The sequence below is a fragment of the Acomys russatus genome, chromosome 4 (genome assembly GCF_903995435.1).
Source record: "Acomys russatus chromosome 4, mAcoRus1.1, whole genome shotgun sequence".
Taxonomy (NCBI): Eukaryota; Metazoa; Chordata; class Mammalia; order Rodentia; family Muridae; genus Acomys; species Acomys russatus.
This window is the reverse complement of record NC_067140.1, coordinates 66,497,673-66,517,302: the sequence shown is the minus strand read 5'-3', so window position 1 is coordinate 66,517,302 and position 19,630 is coordinate 66,497,673. Positions and strand designations below refer to the sequence as shown.

The window sequence follows — 19,630 nt, the reverse complement described above, 5'->3', positions numbered from 1 at the left end:
ATGTCCAACCACAAATAAATTATATATAAATATATAAATATATATATATATACCATATGTGATGGAAAGAGTTTTCATTTTCCTTTCCCAAAGAAATAAAATGGAGAAAGCCTCTTGGATGGCATTCTTTGGCCAGCTTGTATCTTTGCAAGTATGGGAGGTAAAGTTGGGCAAGGGGCAGGACAAAGCTGGAACAGACGTTGCTCCAGAGGAGGCAGGAGACCAGAGATGTTCATTAGGCTGCCCAAGGGGATTGGCTCAAAGGCCAAGTCTTTCACGTTCATCCAGGAGTCATGGTTCCACCTTTCCTACCAATGGGCATGGGGTGGGGTTTCCTGTTCAGTTCTGGCTGTTAGTGTTACAGCCAGTTCTAGCTCAGGAGCTGGACACTTGGCTGCTGTCCAGAAGAGGTAGGTGATGTGGGACACAGTGGCATCACATCTGGGTTGACACTCCCCCCCACCCCAGCCCAAGACAGGGTTTCTCTGTGTAGCCCTGGCTGTCCTGGACTCACTTTGTAGACCAGGCTGGCCTCGAACTCACAGTGGTCCTCCTTCCTCTGCCTCCTGAGTGCTGGGTCACAGGCATGTGCCACCACTAGATCTACACTTTTAATGAGTGGCTTATTTTCCCTTCACCTGGCAAGTCTAGATAGAGGTATCACAGATACCTGGCTCTTTGTGGATTAGAGCAGTGGTTCTCAACCTGTAGGTTTTCGACCCTTTCCTGGGGTCGAACATCAGACAGTCGTGTTATGATTCCTAACAGTAGCAGAATTACACATAGGAAGTAGCAGTGGGGTCACCACTGCCTGAGGAGTTCTTTTAAAGGGTAGCAACATTGGGAAGGAAGCACTGATCTAAAGCCTAGATTGCCATCTTCCCACTCTCCTACCCAACCTGTCACCTCTTTGCACGGAGCATCGAAGATCTTGGACAAGATAGATTTGCATCTCTTTATCATGATAGTGGAAGTTTTTCTGAGGCTGGGTGTGGTCGCACATGGCTTTAATCTCAGCACTCCGGAGTCGGTGGTGGGCAGATCTCTGAGATGGAGGCCAGCCTGGTCTACACAGAGTTCCAGAACAGGTAGGGCTACATAGTAAAATGTTGTTTCAAAAAATTTTTAATCAATAAATGCAGATACTTAAAAAAGAAAAGGGGGGGGAGCTTTTCTAGGGGCTGGGGAAATGGCTCAATCAATTAAGTGCCTGCCATACGGGCATGTAAACCTGAGTTTAGCTCTACAGCACCAACATAAAAACAGGCCCTGAGACCTGGTCTATCTGTAACCCCATCTCAGGGGTCACCAGGATACACATGGATCCCTCGAGTTTATTGGCAAGCCAATCTGGCTGAATCTAAATCTGTGGGCTCCAGTTTCAGTGAGGGACACTGTCCTCAAAAGTAAGGTGGAGAGAGGCTCAGGAACACACTTGATGCTGACCACTGGCCTCCATATACACACCCTAAAGCAAGGTCCCAGGACCATGCAATGACTCTTCCCTTCCAGTCCCGTTGGCCAGAGCTGGGCCATAAGCTCCTCCCACATTATGGGAAACTAGGAACCAGTATTCGGCAAAAAGAAACTGGACTGTCATGACTGTCTAGGAGCAATCAAGCTTTGTCCCCTGGAGGTGGGATTTTTCACTCTGGGTTTGTGACTAGATTATAATCGGTTGAGAAGTCCCTAGCCAGTGTAAGCCATGTTACCAATGGTCTGGGGCACACATGTTGAAATGTTCACAGAACTCAGAAGACCAGGCTGTCCTTGAACACCTGCCTCTGCCTCCTGTTTTGTTTTGTTTTGTTTTGAGACAAAATCTCTCTACATAGCCATAGCTGTCATGGAACTAAGATCAGGCTGGCTATGAATTCATAAAGGTTCACCTGCCTCTGCCACTTCAGTGCTGGGATCAAAGAAGTGCGCCACCATTCCTGGCTCCTTGAATCTATTTTTTAAATTGATTTTAAAAATTTATTTATTTATTATTATGAATATAGTGCTCTGTCTGCATGTACACCCACGGGCCAGAAGAGGGCATCAGGTCATATTATAGATGGTTGTGAGCCACCAAGTGGTTACTGGGAATTGAACTCAGGACCTCTGGAAGAGCAGTCAGTGCTCTTAACCACTGAGCCATCTCTCCAGCCCCTTGAATCTATTTTTTATCTCTTTATTGCTAGGCCCTCTTCTGAAAGCATTTTCACTATTATTATCCTTTTTGTATAAATGACAAACTAGGCTTGAAAAGTTTATGTGACTTCTCCAAAGTCATAAAACCCAGGTGGCAATCCTAGCATTCGAACCTGTGCCATTTACTTCTTCTCAATTACTCCCAAAGCGATCCATCCAGGGTACTATTCTTCCCTCTGTATGTTCTCAGCTACTAACTACTGCTACTAGCCCTTAAAGTCAAACACTAGAAAAACCTTAGCGGGAAACGCTGCCTGGAGCCTTTTGAACATCCGCGGCTCCCGTACCAACACAAGCGGAAGTAAGGGGCCGCTGGCCGGAAGTGGGTTGTGAAGCGGTTGGTGCTGGAGGAATGTGTGTTGGTTGACTTACCCTGTGCGGCCCGGGGCTGGAATTGGGGCGCTGCCTTCGCTGGCCTCAGGTGAGTGGCGGCGGGGGAGAAGAAGGTGGCTCAGTTTGCTGCTTGCGCTCTGGCTCCACCGGGCCCGGCGCTCCACTATCCTGGTTCCTCCAAGCCTGCTGCGCCGCGGAGGTGCTTCCCAGCCGGCGACAGTAGCGCCATCTAAGAGAACCTTTCTGTGCCTAGGCCACCTTCCCCACTCCGGACTGCTGCGACTGTGAGCAAAGACTTCTTTGAAGGCTGCTCTTGACCCTCTGTGAAGTAAAGATCATCTCTGTACGTATCGCACAGAGCTGTTAAGGCTGCATTCTGCCCGGTCCCTCTCCACATCCTAGTGTGCGCGCAGAGCCCTTTGGAGAGTGACTTAGAGGGTCTTAGAGGGCCCCCATCTCGCCAGGTAGCACTTTGAGCGGAGTTTGATTTAGGGCCTGGGACAGGGTGAAGGAATAGGACACACGCCTTTTCTTCATTTGAAGCAGTTTTCGATTGTACAAGCCAAACTCGGGGTAGTAATGGTTCTCTTGCCCTCCCCTCCCCAGGGATAGGAAGTAATTTCTCCTTTTCTGTGCAAATTATGACATCTCTTGGCTCTGGCTCAAGGAACTTTGGACAGAAGTCTTTTTTTGTTTGTTTGTTTGCTTGCTTTTTGTTTTGTTTTGTTTTTCGAGACATGGTCTCGCTGTGTAACACAGAGGTCTTTTTTTTTTTTTTTTTTTTTTCCCGAGACAGGGTTTCTCTGTGTAGCCTTGGCCATCATGGACTCGCTTTGTAGACCAGGCTGGCCTCGAACTCACAGCGATCCGCCTGCCTCTGCCTCCCGAGTGCCAGAGGTCTTTACGTTACATACGATCATGAGTCTTTTCACAGGCGCCGTTGCATTGCTTCATCCTGTGGAGCTTTATCTAGATACTCTGACGTTATAGGTAACTGGTATTTTGTGCTCATGTTTTCTGCATAAAAGGATTCTGGTCAGGCATGCAGTTGTACTTTTTGTTTGGTTTGGTTCGCACCCCCACCCCCACCCCCACCCCTCAGTCAGGGTTTCTCCTGTCTGTCCTGGACTCAATTTGTAGACCAGGATGGCCTCGAACTCACAGAGATCTACCTGCCTCTACCTCCTGGATGCTGGGATTACAGGCATGAGCCACCGTGCCTTGCCTGGTGTTGCACATTTTTAATCCCAGCATTTGGAGGTAGAGGAGGCACATCTCTGAGTTTGAGGCAAGACAGGGCTGTACTGTGTTCTCCCAAACCCCTCTTTTAAAAAAAAGGAGGAGGAGGAGAAGTTTCTTACTTTAAAACCTTACAAATTGGAAAAAGAGATAAAACAAACCCCCAGTTGTTTGACTACAACTTTTGTTGAGATTTTCTCTCGTGTCTACGTGGGTCTTTATATTGTCTTTACCTGGCTGCTTTTTTTTTTTTTTTTTTTTTTCCGTTTTTTGAGACAGGGTTTCTCTGTGTAGCCTTAGCTGTCCTGGACTCACTTTGTAGACCAGGCTGACCTCGAACTCACAGTGATCCGCCTGCCTCTGCCTCCCGAGTGCTGGGATTAAAGGCGTGCGCCACCACGCCTGGCTTACCTGGCTGCTTTTTAGCCATAAAGTGAAGGAATGGCCATGGTGGCGTATGTCTGTAACCCAAGCACACAGTTAAAGGCCTGTCTGTACAGCAGTAAGGTCTCCAGCACAGGACAAATGGCTGAGGTGCCTATTTAACGTATCAAAGTAGACATGGGCATCAGGTCCTCCTGGCATCACTCAGTACCTGTGGAGTCATCCTGGCTAGCATCGCCACCTGCTACCCTATACTCTGCAGCCCAGGAGCTGGGTTTCCCTTCCCCCAGCGACTCTGAATCCTACATAATCTCAGCCATTTTGGCTACCAGTCCTTTAATCCTTTTGCCTCTTGGTTCCAACTCTCCTGGCCTCTTGGCTTCCGGTTCCTCCCATCTTCCCACCTCCCCACCCCCATCTCCCACATGGCCCAGGTCAGTCTGTTGGCCACATTCACTCTGGACTCCTCCAGATGCCTCTGGCTGTGCTCTTCGTCAGATTTACAACAAAACTCAACTATACCTAGAAGCAGTTATGTCCTCATTTTTCCCCCCTATTCAGCTACTTAGTTTGAGGCCAGTCTAGGCTACCTGGGACCCTGTCTTTAAAAAAAAAAAAAAAAAAAAAAGGAGGGGAGGGGGAAAAAGAAGAGGGATGGTTTGAGCTGGGTTGGATTTTGTTTTGGCTTAGCTCGTGGACACTTACTTTGACCTACAGACTTCTGCACTTGAGCATAACTATTTCATAGGCTCTGCTCCTGTGTGAAAACAGATGGGAGGACACGGCCTAGTTAATGTCCTCTCTGGCAGCGCAGGGTCCTTACTGCTAGTTTCTAAGCCTTTGTGGCTTTAAAGTATGACTTTAGCACCTAGAAGTCAGAGGCTCAGGCTGTGGTGAACATACAGTGTAGGAGGCCCGAGTTTGACTACTTTGCAAAAAAGAAAAGACAATGTGAGATTGAGATTGGTAATTTGTATATGCTGAGGTATCATACACTTGATTAATTTAGAGCTACCATGGCTCTAAGAGCCCAGTTTCCTTTCCTAACTTCTGGGCTGTGATTTAAAATAGCCTCGCTGAGGCATGTACCTGGAGGATAGGAAGGTAAGATCCCTGGCTTCCGTGATACCCCAGCACTCTGGGTGGTCTTGGGAATGCCAACACTCTGAAACTGAACTGTGGTCTCTTAGACCCCTAAAGAGGATACAGAGAGGAGGCTCAGTTTAGAAAATTGAAACTAGGCAGGGAGCTTGTTCAGTGACATCAGATTGGGTCCTTTAATAAAGGAACCAGGAATTAAGTGAACATAATCATAGCATTCTCTTTCTCGCTTTCTTATATGTGCTCTGGGAAATCTTGGGAAAGAGGAGTTAACTATTCTGTCAGCACATGCCTCTCTTGCCATGCGCTTCCTCCATACGGGCTTATTCTGCCTCCTCTCGTCCCTTTTTATTTCTCTTTTTCTTTAATTTCTTTCTTTTCTTTTTTTTAAAGACAGGGGATCTTACTATGTAGCTCTGGCTAGCCAGGAGCTTCCTGTGTAGACCAGGTTTGGCCTTAAGCCCACAAAAATCTACCTGCCTCTGCCTCCTTAGTACTGGAGTTAAAGATGTGCACCACTATACGTAAACACACACACACACACACACACACACACACACACACACACACACACACACACAATTTTGTAGCCCTGGCTGTCCTGGAACTCTGTAAAACAGAAAACAGGCTAGCCATGAACTCACGCCTGCCTCTGCCTCTCACCTTTAGTTAGGACTAAAGGTGTGGACCATGAGCCCAGCTAGTCTTGGCTTTGTTTTGTTTTTGAGACAGAGTCTTATATTTCCTAGCCTGTCTTCAAACTCAATATATAGTTAAGGGTGACCACTTCACAAATGCTGGGATTACAGGCATGCCCCACCACACTTCTAGCACATTTATTTTGTAAATTTATTTTTTGTTGAAGTTGTGCATACTGTGGTTTAAATAGTTCAACAGAGCCATTTTTGTTCCCCCCAAAGCATTTTCAGCAGGATATTTTGGGTTTTGACATCTATCATTTTATTTCTTTTTCTTTGAGGTTTGATTTAGTGCTATAGTGACACGATTAAGAGAAGTTTTAGAGGGCTGAAGAGGGCTCAGCGGTTAAGAGCACTGACTGTTAATCCCAGCACTCGGGAGGCAGAGGCAGGCGGATCGCTGTGAGTTTGAAGCCAGCCTGGTCTACAAAGCGAGTCCAGGACAGCCAAGGCTACACAGAGAACCCTGTCTCAGGAAGGAAAAGAGAGAGTTTTTTAGCAGCTGCTTTCACACTTCCTTCCTGCCTTCATGTGGCACTGAGGAATGAACTCGGCCTCTGTATGGTAGGCAGCAAACAACTATTGAGTTACATCCAAGGGCCTTTTGATTGTTTTTGTTTCCAGATTTTATTTTTAATGTGTATGAGTATTTTGTCTAAATGAATGTGTGTGCATCACAAGCTCGCCTGGTGCCCACAGAGGTCCAAAGAGGGCACTGGATCTTCTGGAACTGGAGTTCTAGACAGTTGTAAGCTACCTTGAGGGTACTGAGAGTTGAACCCTGGTTCTCAGAAAGAACAGCACGTGCTCTTAACAACATTGTTTTGAGGCTGGGACCCACTAAGTTGCCCAAGTAGAACTTTTTATCCTATTTCAACTTGAGCATCTAGGATTACAGGGGTGAGCCATCACATAGCTAGTGTTGCTCACTCTTCCTTCCCTCCTTTTTTTTGGGGAGGCGGTTTGCTTTTGCTTTTGTTGTTGTTTATTTATTTGTTTTGTTTTTCGAGGTAGGGTTTCTCTATGTAGCCTTGGCTGTCCTGGACTAACTTTGTAGACCAGGCTGGCCTCGAACTCACAGCGATCTGCTTACCTCTGCCTCCCGAGTGCTGAGATTAAAGGCGTGTGCCACCATGCCCGGCCCCTCTTTTTGTTTTGATTTTGAGACTCATTCCTGTTTCCTAGAGTGGTCTTAGATACTTCCCACACCCTCTCCATGACAGTTCCGTCCTTTTTTGATTTTGGTTTTTTGAGACTGGGCTTCTCTGGCTGTCCTGAACTCCAGTTGTAGACCAGGCTGGCCTCAAACTCACAGAGATCTGCCTGTTTCTGCCTCTGCCTCCACGCCTGGCACTAGCCCTATCTTTGTCTTTTATACATACCAGTATGTGTTATGCATTCCACTTTTTTATTTATTTATTTTGTTGTGTTTTTGTTTTGTTTTGTGTTTTTGTTTTTGTTTGTTTGTTTGTTTGGGTTTTTTTGTTTTGTTTTGTTTTTTGAGACAAGGTCTCTCTGTGTAGCCTTGGCTGTCCTGGACTCACTTTGTAGACCAGGCTGGCCTCAAACTCACAGCAATTCACCTGCCTCTGCCTCCTGAGTGCTGGGATTAAAGGCATGTGCCACCACGCCTGGCTATGCATTCCACTGTTAATGACCAGCCAGAGGACCTTCACCAGACGTCAGGACTTTGATACTGGACTTCCTAGCCTCTAAAGCTGAAAATTCAACTGTCTCTTATGTAATCATTATTCACAGATGTCTAGGGAGTATTAAATGATCGGGGACTATAACTGTTTCTTTCTGGCAAAACTTTTTGTCTTAATTTTGTTTTTATTTATGTATATGTGTATGAGTGTGCCTGCAAAGGCCAGGAACGATATCGCATTCCTTGGAGGTACAGTTACAGATGTTTCTGAGCTGAACCCACCTCAGGTTCTCTGGAAAAGCAGAAAGTTTTCTAAGTCATGGAGCCATCTTTCCCTCCCTTCCCCACCCGCTGTTTCCCTTTTTAAATAGGAAAGAAGATCTCAGCATAGCCCATGTTGGCATCAAACGCATGATCTTCCTGCTTCAGCCTCTTTAAGAGCCTGGACTATAAGCATTACTTCATCGGTAGTGAATACCTGGCAATTTTTTTTTTTTTTTTTTTTTTTTTTTTTTTTTTTGAGACAGTGTTTCTCTATGTAGTCTTGGCTGTTCTGGACTCATTTTCTAGACCAGGCTGGCCTTGAACTCACAGAGCTCCAGCTGCCTCTGCCTCCCAGAATGCTGGGTTTCCAGGTGTGAGCCACCACACCTGGCTTTTTTTTATCTTATTTTTAAAATTTTATTTACCTTTATTTTATGTGCATTGATGTTTTGCCTGCATGTATGTCTATGTTAGAGTGTAAGGTTGTGGAGTTACAGTTGTGAGCTGCCATGTAAGTGCTAGAGTTTGAACCCAGGTCCTTTGGAAGAGCAGTCAGTGTCCCTAACTGAACCATCTCTCCAGCCCCTAGCGATAACTTTTGTTAGTGTTATTACTGGCTTATTTTTCTGTCTGTCATCTTTTTGTCAGTTTTGTTATTTTGGAAAGAGAGTCTCTCTGTTTAGTGTAAGCTAGCCTTGAAAATGTATCGATTCTTCTGGCCAGTCTACCAAGTGCTGAGGTTAGAGGTATGCGTAGGTAAGTGCCACCTCACCTAATTGAAAACGAATTCATTCTCCCTCCTGAGACAGCGTAGCCCTGGCTAGTCTAGAATTTGCTATATGGAGTAGGCTGGCTTCAAATTCTCTTTGATCTACCTGCCTCTTCCTCACCAGTGCATTACCATGCCCAGCATATTAAAACTCCTAATTTTTCTTCTTAAAATTTCCCTTTAGATTTATTTTATTTTACTCATATAAATGTTTTGCCTACATATATGTATATAAGCCGTGTGCATGCTTGGTACCCTCAGGGTTCAGAAAAGGGTATCAGGTCCCCTAGAACTGGAGTTGTGAGTCACTGTGAAGGTGCTGGGAAACAAACTAGTCCTCTGTAAGAGCAACTACTCTTAAACACTGAACCAACTCTCCAGCCCCTAAAACTGTTTTGTTTGTTTGCTTGTTTATTGTTGTTGGTTTGTTTGTTTGTTTTTGAGACAGTTATCGTGGAACTCACTCTGTTGTAAATCAGCCTGGCCTTGAACTCAGAAATCCTCCTGCCTCTACCTCCCAAGTGCTGGGATTAAAGGTGTGTGCCAGCATTCCTGCTCTGTTTTAGATTTATTTTATTTGCTGTGCCGACATGTTTTACCAGCATGTGTGTCTGTGTGCCATGTTCATGCAGTGCCCACAGAGCCAGACAAGGGTAGTGGATCCCCTGGCACTGGAATGACTGATGTTGTAAGCCACCGTGTGGGTGCTAGCAAGCAGACTCAAATCTGCAGGAGCAGCCAGTGCTCTCCATCAGTGAGCCATAACAACAGCCCCTCAGCCCCTAAAACTCACACGTTTTCCATCTCATACATCTGTCAACTTTCAGGTCTTTAACGGTGGTGCTGTGTGTAGAATATCCTGCAAAATCCATTCTTTCTTGTTAGTTCTTGAGTGTTCTCTTTATTCTTTTCATAGGTAGGGTAAACTTATTATAATGACACCTAGAATACTAGATTGTGATAGGCAAGAGATGCTTGTGAGTTGACCTGGCATCAGCACTCTAGGTCCTGGCATCTGGAAACTCAGGAAGCAGTAGCATCTTCAGCCCTTCCCTGATGGCTGAACCTACTTCCTGAAGTGTGTCTCTCTGTCTGTCTGGCAGTAGTGTGGCCTGGAGTTACAGATGATGGTGAGCCACCACGTGGGTGCTGGGAACTGAACTTCAGATCTTCTGGAAGAGCAGCCAGCGTTCTTAACCGATGAACGTCTCTCCAGCCTTCTGTTTTTAAGGTAAAGCCTCAGCATGAATGCATCGCTCAACTCATAGAGCTCCTCCTGCCTTTGTCTCTGAGTGCTGAGATTGTGTGTGTGTCGCCATGTTCAGCTGTAGAGGTAATTTTCTTTCCTTCTGTTTCCTTTCATTTTTGTTTTGTTTGTTTTTTGAAACAAGGTCTCTTTACACAGCTCTGGCAGTCCTAGAACTCATTGTGCAGGCCAGAACTCATAGAGATCCAGCTGTCTGAGATTCAAGGTGTGCACCACCACACCTGGCTTATAAAGATAATTTTTAAAAATGTTTTTTTAGATTATTTATTTTATGTGTAGTACTGCATACATGCCTATTGCCCACAGAAGCCTGAAGAGGCTGTCAGATCCCCTGGAACTAGAGTTACAGTAGGTTGTGAGCCGCCATGTATGTGTTGACAACTGAACCTGGGACCCTTATAAAAGCAGCAAATGCACTTAACCACTGAGACATCTCTATCTTCTGTAAAGGTAATTTTTTAAAATTATTGGTTGTAGGCCTAGAGGACTAGCTCACTTGGTCAAGTACTTGCTTAGTGTGCAGAAGGCTCTGGGTTCAGTCCCCAGCAGCTCATAGACCAGGCACCGGGACACACACCTGCAGCGGAAGCACTAGCAGTGGGAGCAGGCGCTCGGAAGGTCTGCCCGTCTCCAGCCACCTGCTGAATTTGATAGGACCTGGATCACATCACCCAGTCTCATAAAACTGCCTAGGAATCATTATCTGTAACCAGGCAGCACATGCCTGTAATAGGGCGTAGAAGCAGGAGGATCTTGAGCTCCAGGCCAGCTTGGGTTTTATGAAATCTGAAAGCCTAAAAAAAGAAGAAAAGAAAAGAAAAACGAAAAATACAGACAAACAAAAATGACTTCGGAGGCAATTTAAAAGTAAATAGAGGAGCCAGGTATGGTGGCACACACCTTTAATCCCAGCACTCTGGAGGCAGAGGCAGGTGGATCACTGTGAGTTCGAGGCCAGCCTGATCTACAAAGTGAGTCCAGGATGGCCAAGGCTACACAGAGAGACCCTGTCTTGAAAAAAAAAAAAAAAAAGGTAAACAGAGGATTTGTTGTTAATTGATAAACACGTTCATATTAACAGTTTAAATCACAACAAACTAGTGGTCTGTAGCAGGGACTGAACTTTTTCTATAAAGAGCTATATAAGAAGCACTTTATGTTTCACAAGCATACAATTTCTTAAACAGTTACTTAGTTCTTGTATTGGGAAAGCCAACACCGACATTAGATACATCCAGAAAAAAAATTTTTTTTACTTACAAAAACCAGGTATGGGGCTCAGTTTGGGCCCCAGGATGTAGCTTGTGACCACCTGAGTAGTTGAAGCTGGCCTGGTAAAACACCAAGTGTAGCACCAGGCAAGGTGGTGCATGCCTTTCATCCCAGAATTAGGGAGGTAGAGGCAGACAGAGCTCAATGTGTTCATGCAAAGTTCAGCCTAGTCTATCTAGTGAGTGCCAGGACCACATAGTGAGGTCCTGCCCCCCAAAAAGGAACCCAGTGTATATAGACATGTTGTGAAAGTAGAATGTACTTTCCTGTCACCACGAGAAAGAAGCCTGGTAGGCAGAACAAAGCCTTTTCGCCTGCCAGGCACTCATGGCTCTTTATGGAGTCTGGAAAGAAGAGGCCAAAAGCAGAGTTAGAAAGACATTTCCCGCCAGGCGTGGTGGTGCACACCTTTAATCCCAGCACTCGGGAGGCAGAGGCAGGCGAATCTCTTGAGTTCGAGGCCAGCCTGGTTTACAAAGTGAGTCCAGGACAGTCAGGGCTGTTACACAGAGAAACCCTGTCCCGAGCCCTCACCCCTCCACCCCCCAAAAAAGAAAGACATTTCCGAAGATCTCTCATGAAAATTTTGCAGCAACAACCTCGTATGGTCCATTGGTTGGCCACTCACATCTCCTTGGGGTTTTGCTGGTAAGTATAGGGGAGAAGAAAAAAAAATGATGAGCATCTGGAAAGATGGCTCAGTGGTTAAGGGCACTTATAGTCTCTTACAGAGGACCACAGTTCAGTTCCCAGCACCTATATGAGACTCACAGTTGCAGAGGATCCAACACCTTGCTTCCATGGCACTGCACACATGTGGTGCATAGACATACAAGTAGGGAAAATACCTATATACATAAAATGAAAAAATATTTTTGCTGTTTGTTTTGGTTTTTTTGTTTTTGAAACAAGGCCTCACTTTGTAGACCAGGCCGACCATAAACTCAGAGATATGCCTGCCTCTGCCTCCTGAGTGCTAAGATTAAAGTTATGTGCCACTACACCTGGCAGGAAAAAAAAAAAAGTCTTTTTGTAAAAAGGAGGAGAAATGTGGGAGAGCCAGTTTCATGGCCTGCTCATTTTTTTTCCATGGGAGAAAAATGGAAATTGTACTGCTTCCAGCCAAGTGAGGACGTAATTAGTACCTGACTCAGTGGCCTCGTTGCCAGTCTGCCTCCTCCAGGGAGACCTGTGCTCTTCCCTGGGCTCGTTAGCAGGACAGCCATGTGAACTGGTCCTCCTTGACCGAAGCATACCTTGGAGTAGCTCTTCCCCACCACTACCATGTAAGAGTTGCTGAGTGTGCTTCCCAGCTCCTAATTACCTAATTCAAACCCTGTTAGACGCATCTGGAAGCATGCTGTGGTGGCACCACCTGTAATCCCAGCTTTATGAAGTAGACTGAGGCAAGACTTCATGAATATGAGGCCAGCCTAAACTACATAATAAGGCCTCTGAGAAAACAAAGCAGCCTAAAGAGGACAGTTGGCCTTTGTGAGAGGAATAGCACTAAAAATGACAGGATTCTATAATTAAGTTTGTGCTGTAACAACTGGGAGAGCTCTGTGGTTCTAATTAATTAAAGCTTACACCCACTTGAAAGCAAATTAAGGGTCTGGAGAGATGGTTCAAACTTCTGAATAGCTGAGAAACAGTCTTTCTTCACGCCAGCATTAAAGTATGTTTCCCAAAGCAGCACCTAGATTTCCATATTTCTCCTGTGCTCTTCATATCCTCTAAAGTGAAGGTCCTTATTATTTAGGTTTTGTTGGCCATTCTTAGTTTCTGATTCTTCCTACTGTAAAGACTCATTTCAGAGCTGGAGTTGATATCTTCCACCTGGTTCTATTAGTCACATTTCTACTCTTGCATAATCCTCTCCTAATCCTCATATTTTCATTTTAAACCGAACCTAAGCTAGATGTGGTAGTGTGTCTTTTGTTGTTGTTATTGTTCTTTGGTTTTTCGAGACAGGGTTTCTCTGTGTAGCCCTGGCTGTTCTGGACTCACTTTGTAGGACAGGCTGGCCTCGAACTCACAGAGATCCACCTGCCTCTGCCTCTGCCTCCCTGAGTGCTGGGAATATAAAAAAAGGTGTGCACCAGTGCACCCTGCTGCTGGTGGTGAATGAAAGGTCTCTGTGAGTTTGAGGTCAGCCTGGTCTACAAACTGAGTTCTAGGCCAGTCAAGATAGACACAGTGTGACCCTGTTTCAGAAATAAATAAATAAATAAATAAAACAAGCAAACAAACAAACAAAAAACCTGGACCTAGAAAAATGGAATCACAAAATGCCTCTTGTGGGCTGGAGAGACAACTCAGTAGTTAAGAGCACTGGCTGTTTTTCCGAGGTCCCGAGTTCAACTTTCAGTGCCCACATAGTGGCTCACAGTGGTTTATAACTGTAGTCCCACGGGATCTGATGCCTTTTTTCTGGTATGCAAAACACTCATACACATTTGACAGACAGACAGAGAAACTTAGAGAAAATGTACAGATTTCCTGTACTTCCAGAGAACCTGAGCATAGTTCCCAGCACCCAAGTCCAGTGGGTTACAACTGCTTGTACCCTTAGCTCCAGGGGATCCAACCCCTTCTTCTGACTTCCTCAGGCACCAAGTGGTGCACACCCATACAGGCAGACAAAACATCCATATACATCAAATAAAAATCTTAAAAAATAAAGCAAATCCTGCTTTTTGCTTTATGCTGTTAGCATGGCAACTTTTCTATCAATGTTCTTATTCTTTAGAGTACTCTTCCTAATATGTTGACAGTAAATGGAATGGATGAGTTGTCCACTTTCACCCCCAGCTGTTTTTTGTTTACTTGTTTGTTTTTAAAAATCCTTCCCTACAAGGAAGTAGATTTGTAGCAAGCAGCAGTATAGATATCACCTAATGGTGTGTAGATATAAGGTTTTCTTGTTTGCAGTGCGCACAAAGTTTTGTGCTTGGGCCTTCACTAACATACTTGCACAGACAGTAGTACAGTCTTTGTATCTATTTCTTTTTCTCTCTTTTTTCTTTTGTCTTTTGAGACAGGGCTTCACAAGATAGTCCTGGCTGGCCTAACACTAGCATAGGTCTTGTTGCCTCTGTCTCCTAAGTACTGGTAGTAAAGGATGTGTACCACCACTCCTGGCTGTTCCTATTTCTTTCTTTCTTTTATTTATTTATTTTTATTTTGTTTTTTCGAGACAGAGTTTCTCTGTGTAGCCTTGGCTGTCCTGCAACTCTCTTTGTAGACCAGGCTGGCCTCGAACTCACAGAGATCCACTTGGCTCTGCCTCCCAAGTGCTGGAATTACAGGTATGCACCACCAAGCCCTGGCCCTATTTATTCATTTGTTTGTTTGTTTGTTTGTTTCTCGAGACAGGGTTTCTCTGTGTAGCCTTGGCTGTCCTGGACTCACTTTGTAAACCAGGCTGGCCTGGAACTCTGTCTCCCAAGTGCTGGGATTAAAGGCATGCGCTATCACGCCCGGCCCTATTTTTTATATTGTGTACATTTTGTGTTATAGGTAGAAGCCACTCATTCTTCATCTACCCTTTTTTCAGTATCTGGCACCAATTCTGGCCCCATCATTTGTGGCCCATGGTTCTTGTGGTATGCCGAAGATTTACAGGCAGTTTCTGTGGAACATCTCCCTGTTCATCTCTAATCAAGCACCATAGAAACAAGAACTTGCCTAGTCAAACATATGAAGACTGTGCTCTGACTGCCAAAAAGATCAGCACAGACTCCAGAATGGCAGCCACTCTCAAGTTGTTTAAACTGTTAAAATACCAAGCATCTTGTAATCCATTTGTCTACCATGCAGCCCAAAGCCTGGCATATTGGAATATGGAAAACAGCACACAACACAGGAGACAGAACATAATAGCTCCTGAGCATGAGAGCTCCTGCCATCCTGCCAGAAAAGTAAAGAGCATTGGTGGTACCACTTTGTCTCAGAGAATCTTCACAACCAGCAGTCCCCACCTGGGTTTGGAAGTCAGCGAAGCTTCTACCCTTCCGTCCAGCACGATGCATCCAGGCTCCGGTGCCACAAGAGTCGGTGAAGAGGATGTAGAGGTTTTTGATTCCTTTGCAGGAATCCGAGTTTTCCTAAAGCTGAGGCCAGAGTACCAGCTTCACAGTTATAATAGAAGTGAGCCTTGCCAACCCCTGTCTGCTTCAGAAGGTGAACTGATTTTGCACAAAGTCACAGTTTATCAAAATAAACTCCAGCCAGAAGTCATTGCTAATTATTTTTATAAGCTGAGCTCTTTGCCAGCAGAACAGCATTCTGTTTTGTTGTCCAGTAATAGCTTTGCTCTGCTCTGCCAACTGAGTATGAAAAACATACAGCTCTTTGATACCTCAGATCTGATCAGCATTTTGAAAGCCTTTGTTGATCTAAGAACTCCTCTCCCCCCTGCCATGCTAGACGTGTTTGAAACCAGATTTTGCCATCAGGTGTGGGAGATGAGTCTGGATCAGCTTCTCCTAGTAGCTGATCTTTGGAGGAACTTAGGCCGCAGAGTGCCTCGTTTTTTAAAAATCTTTTTTAGTTACCTTAATTTACACTGGCAAGAGCTCTCCTTGTCTCAGCTGATTCACTTGATTTATATTATAGGTGAAAATCGTCAGGCTCCACCAGACCTAATGCAGAAACTAGAATCACTGATCCTCAAGTATGTAGATTTGGTCAACTTAGAGGAGGTTGGTACAATCTGTCTGGGGTTTTTTAAATCAAGTAGTAGTCTCTCTGAATTTGTCATGCGGAAAATTGGCGACCTGGCTTGTGCTAACATGGGGCATCTAAGTAGCCACACCTTAGTTCATATGCTTAAAATGTTCCGCTTCACTCATGTGGATCATGTGGATTTCATGAGGCAGTTTGGAGAAATTGCTCCCCAGCGAATTCCTTCCTTGGGGGTCCAGGGTGTTATGCACCTCACTCTTGCCTGCTCAGCCTTACGAATCCTGGATGAAAGAGTAATGAATGCAGTAGCTGCCTCTTTGCCTCCGAGGGTAGCACACTGTCGGAGTAAAGATGTTGCCAAAATTCTGTGGTCATTTGGAACTCTGAACTATAAGCCACCCAACACAGAAGAATTTTATTCCAGTCTGATAAATGAAATCCACAGAAAGATGCCTGAATTCTACCAGTACCCGGAGCATCTTCTCACCTGCCTGATTGGCTTGGCGTTTTCTGAATACTTTCCAGCTGAGTTCATCAATGTTGCTCTAAGTTCAGGCTTTGTCAAATTAGCTCAAGAGAGAAGTAAGTTTGAACTCACTAAGGAACTGTATACTCTCGATGGCACAGTTGCCATTGAATGTCCAGATTACAAGGGCAGTCGTCTTAATTCTCACCTTCAGCAAGAGGCATCTGCAAAGCTGTGGGATTTAGCAAGCAAGGATATGAGATCAAAGCCTGAATTCCTAGAAACTCTCTATTTACTTGAGACAATGTTGGGTGGTCCCCAGTATGTTAAACACCATATGATTTTGCCTCACACCCGCTCTTCTGACCTTGAGGTTCAGCTTGATACTAACATGAAGCCAATACCATTTAATAGTGAAGTGACACCGACTGAAGATGCAGCCCGATTACAATTTAAGCAGGTGGGAGTGAGCCTTACAGATGATTTGGTCAGTCGGTTGCTAAAGGGAAAAGCCAAGAGGTGTTTCCAGGGGGAAACTGAGTTAGAGACTGGCCAGCCACCCATGGAGTTAAGAAAGAAGACAGCCATAGCCTTGGTGGACTCTGATTGCAATGTGACAGATAGACTGGGGGATGTGGGGACCATTGGCCTGCGCCCTCTAGCCCACAAGCAGCCCCCACTAGTGAAGCTAGCTATTCAGTTCACAAACAGGAACCAGTATTGCTATGGTTCCAGGGATCTGCTTGGACTGCACAATATGAAGAGGAGGCAGCTGGCTCAAGTGGGGTACCGTGTGGTAGAGCTACCCCACTGGGAATGGCTTCCGCTACTGAAGCGAACTCGTCTAGAGAAGCTAGCATACCTCCATGAGAAAGTGTTCACCTCCGCTCTCTGAAGGGCCCTCATGGGCATTGGTGCTCAGGAAAGTGATAGGTGCACATCCTACACCTGTAGGCTGAGCATCCTTAACCAGAAAATCAAAGTCAAGTGTTCTAAAATCTGAAACTTTGATTACCGACAGACCTCAGGCCAAGTGGTAGTCCATGCAGATACCTAAGACTTGAAGTCCGAAACAGTCCCAAGTATTGGATGCAGGGATTCTCAACATGTCTTCCAAGTAATTAGAAAAGCCAGAGTGTAGATGGATAATGAAACAGCCACCTATTGAATAGCTGTGTGTGTACTTTTTTGTTTTGTTTTCTTTTTGTTTTTCAACCAAGGATTTTTCTGTGTAGCTGTGGCTGTCCTGGACTTGCTTTATAGACCAGGCTGGCCTCGAACTCACAGCAATTCACCTGCTTCTGCCTGAGTGCAGGGGTTGCAGGTGTGTGCCACCACGCCCGACTCTATGGGTGTACTTTTTTCTGTTACAGAGCCTATAGCTATTGTATGTTATGACAGCTGCTATAGTTGTGTATTTTGCTCAGAATAAATAAGCATCTTCAAAATAACCTTGATCTACAAAGTCTTACTGCGTTTTTTTCCCGTTAGCCTTAAGTTATAGTTATTTTGAGTTGGTGTTTGTTTTTCCTTTTTAATAATTGTTATGTGTGTTCTGGAACCAAACTTGGGTTTTCTGTAAGAGTAGTAAGCACTCATAACCTCATCATCTTAAAAGTAGACCTACAAGATATAGTCCAGCCGGGTGGTGGTGGCACACACCTTTAATCCCAGCACTCGGGAGGCAGAGGCAGGAGGGTCATTGTGAGTTCGAGGCCAGCCTGGTCTACAAAGCGAGTCCAGGACAGCCAAGGCTACACAGAGAAACCTTGTCTCCAAAAATAAATAAATAAATAAATGTATATGTATGTATGTATGTATGTATGTATACACACACACATTCCCGTATTGTGGTACAAGCCCTTAATTCCAGCACTCGAGGTTGAGGTTGGTCAAAATCTGTCTGTTAATCTGTGAACCCATAAAGGTTTTAGTTGTGGTGTGAATTCTTTTTTAAGATTTTCTGCATAGAAGCTCATGTTATCTGTACATAGAGTTTTGTGTTTCCCTTCCACTTTGGCGTTGTTTATTTCTCTTACCTAATTGGCTCTGGGAAGAATTCTAATAAGGCTTGGACCGAAGTGGTAGAAGTAGATGTCTGTCTGATCTTCCGGGGGACGCTGTGGCGTTTGCCATTGAGTGTTATGTCAGCTGTGGGTCTTCATGCAGGCTCTAGCATCAGAAGAGGTTCCCTTTTGTTGCTGCTTCATTGAGTACTCAATAACTATGCTGTTGTTTTTGTTTTTGAGACCGGGGTCTCTCTCGGCAACCTTGGTTATCTTAAAATTCCCTATGTAGATCAGGCTGGCCTTGGACTCAAAGAGATCTGCCTTCCTCTGTCTCCCAAGTGCTGGAATTAAAAGGCTGGTGCCACCACACTTAGCCAAACAGGACAGTCTTATGTCTAGAAAAAAGAAAAATTTGGGGCTGGAGAAATGGCTCAGAGCTTAAAAGCATTGTCTGTTCTTCCAAAGGTCCTGAGTTCAATTCCCAGCAACAACATGTTGGCTCACAACCATCTATAATGTGATCTGATGCCCTCTTCTGGCCTACAAGTGTACCTGCAGACAGAGCACTGTATACATAATAAATAAATAAATAAATAAATAAATAAATAAATAAATAAATAAATAAACCTTTTAAAGAATTCATTGTTTATCTGAAGCAGTTTAAGCTCTATTTGGTAAGTTTGGCAGCCAATAGAGTTTGCATTAAGTTAGGGTTCAGTAGTCAGATTGAAATTGAAATTCCAAGAGAAACTGAAAAGCACATGAAATATGGCCCAAAGAAAAGGGACAAGATCACGATTTTCAGACATTACTAAAGCATTGAGTACAATATTAATCTTGATAGTCTTTTAAGAGGGAAGTACCACTCACTCTTTTATTTTTTCCTAAGAGCAAAAACAGGGCTAACAATGTGAGTCAGTTACAATGTGTTTACCTTGCTGGCCTGAGGTGCTGGATTTGATCCCAGCACCACAAAAAGAAAACTTGACATGTGTTCGTACAGTGCCTCCAGGGCACCAAGCCTGTGGCTTGCCTGCATGCAGCATCAGTTGCAGGTGTCTTTTAGACCTGTAGCTGTGTTTAGTCTTGTTCCTCTGGGCATATATATGGGCCCAGCACACTCCCACTGTGCCATACTGTTACTGCCGGGCATATATATGAAAAAGGCTAGGAGAGCTATCTTTCATTTTAGCTGCCTCTGAAAAGTGTTGCAAGCCACATTTTTTCTTGGATAGATAGGTAACTCAATTTAGAAATTATAAGAAGTACTATGTGTCTTTAAAAGCTAAAGTACC

The 19,630-nt window shown here is 44.7% G+C and overlaps 1 protein-coding gene across 4 annotated transcripts; it reads left to right on the top strand.

Moving 5' to 3' along the window:
• The first annotated feature begins 2,515 nt into the window (after positions 1-2,515).
• Positions 2,516-17,488, top strand: Fastkd5 (FAST kinase domains 5). 4 transcript variants are annotated; one of them, XM_051144633.1, is made up of 2 exons: positions 2,516-2,617; positions 14,694-17,488. In XM_051144633.1, the coding sequence occupies exon 2, from the start codon at positions 14,768-14,770 to the stop codon at positions 17,219-17,221; it is 2,454 nt and encodes an 817-aa protein (XP_051000590.1). In that variant the 5' UTR covers positions 2,516-2,617; positions 14,694-14,767; the 3' UTR covers positions 17,222-17,488. The 4 variants fall into 4 exon arrangements, with proteins under 4 accessions (XP_051000590.1, XP_051000592.1, XP_051000593.1 ...); XM_051144635.1 differs by having other exon boundaries at positions 2,519-2,617; positions 14,731-17,488; XM_051144636.1 differs by lacking the exon at positions 2,516-2,617 and adding an exon at positions 9,590-9,863 and having other exon boundaries at positions 14,731-17,488.
• Positions 17,489-19,630: the final 2,142 nt, after the last annotated feature.

Bases quoted from the DNA above. Each gene is read 5' to 3' on its own strand.
- Fastkd5 (XM_051144633.1), top strand. From the start codon at position 14,768: ATGGTTCTTGTGGTATGCCGAAGATTTACAGGCAGTTTCTGTGGAACA.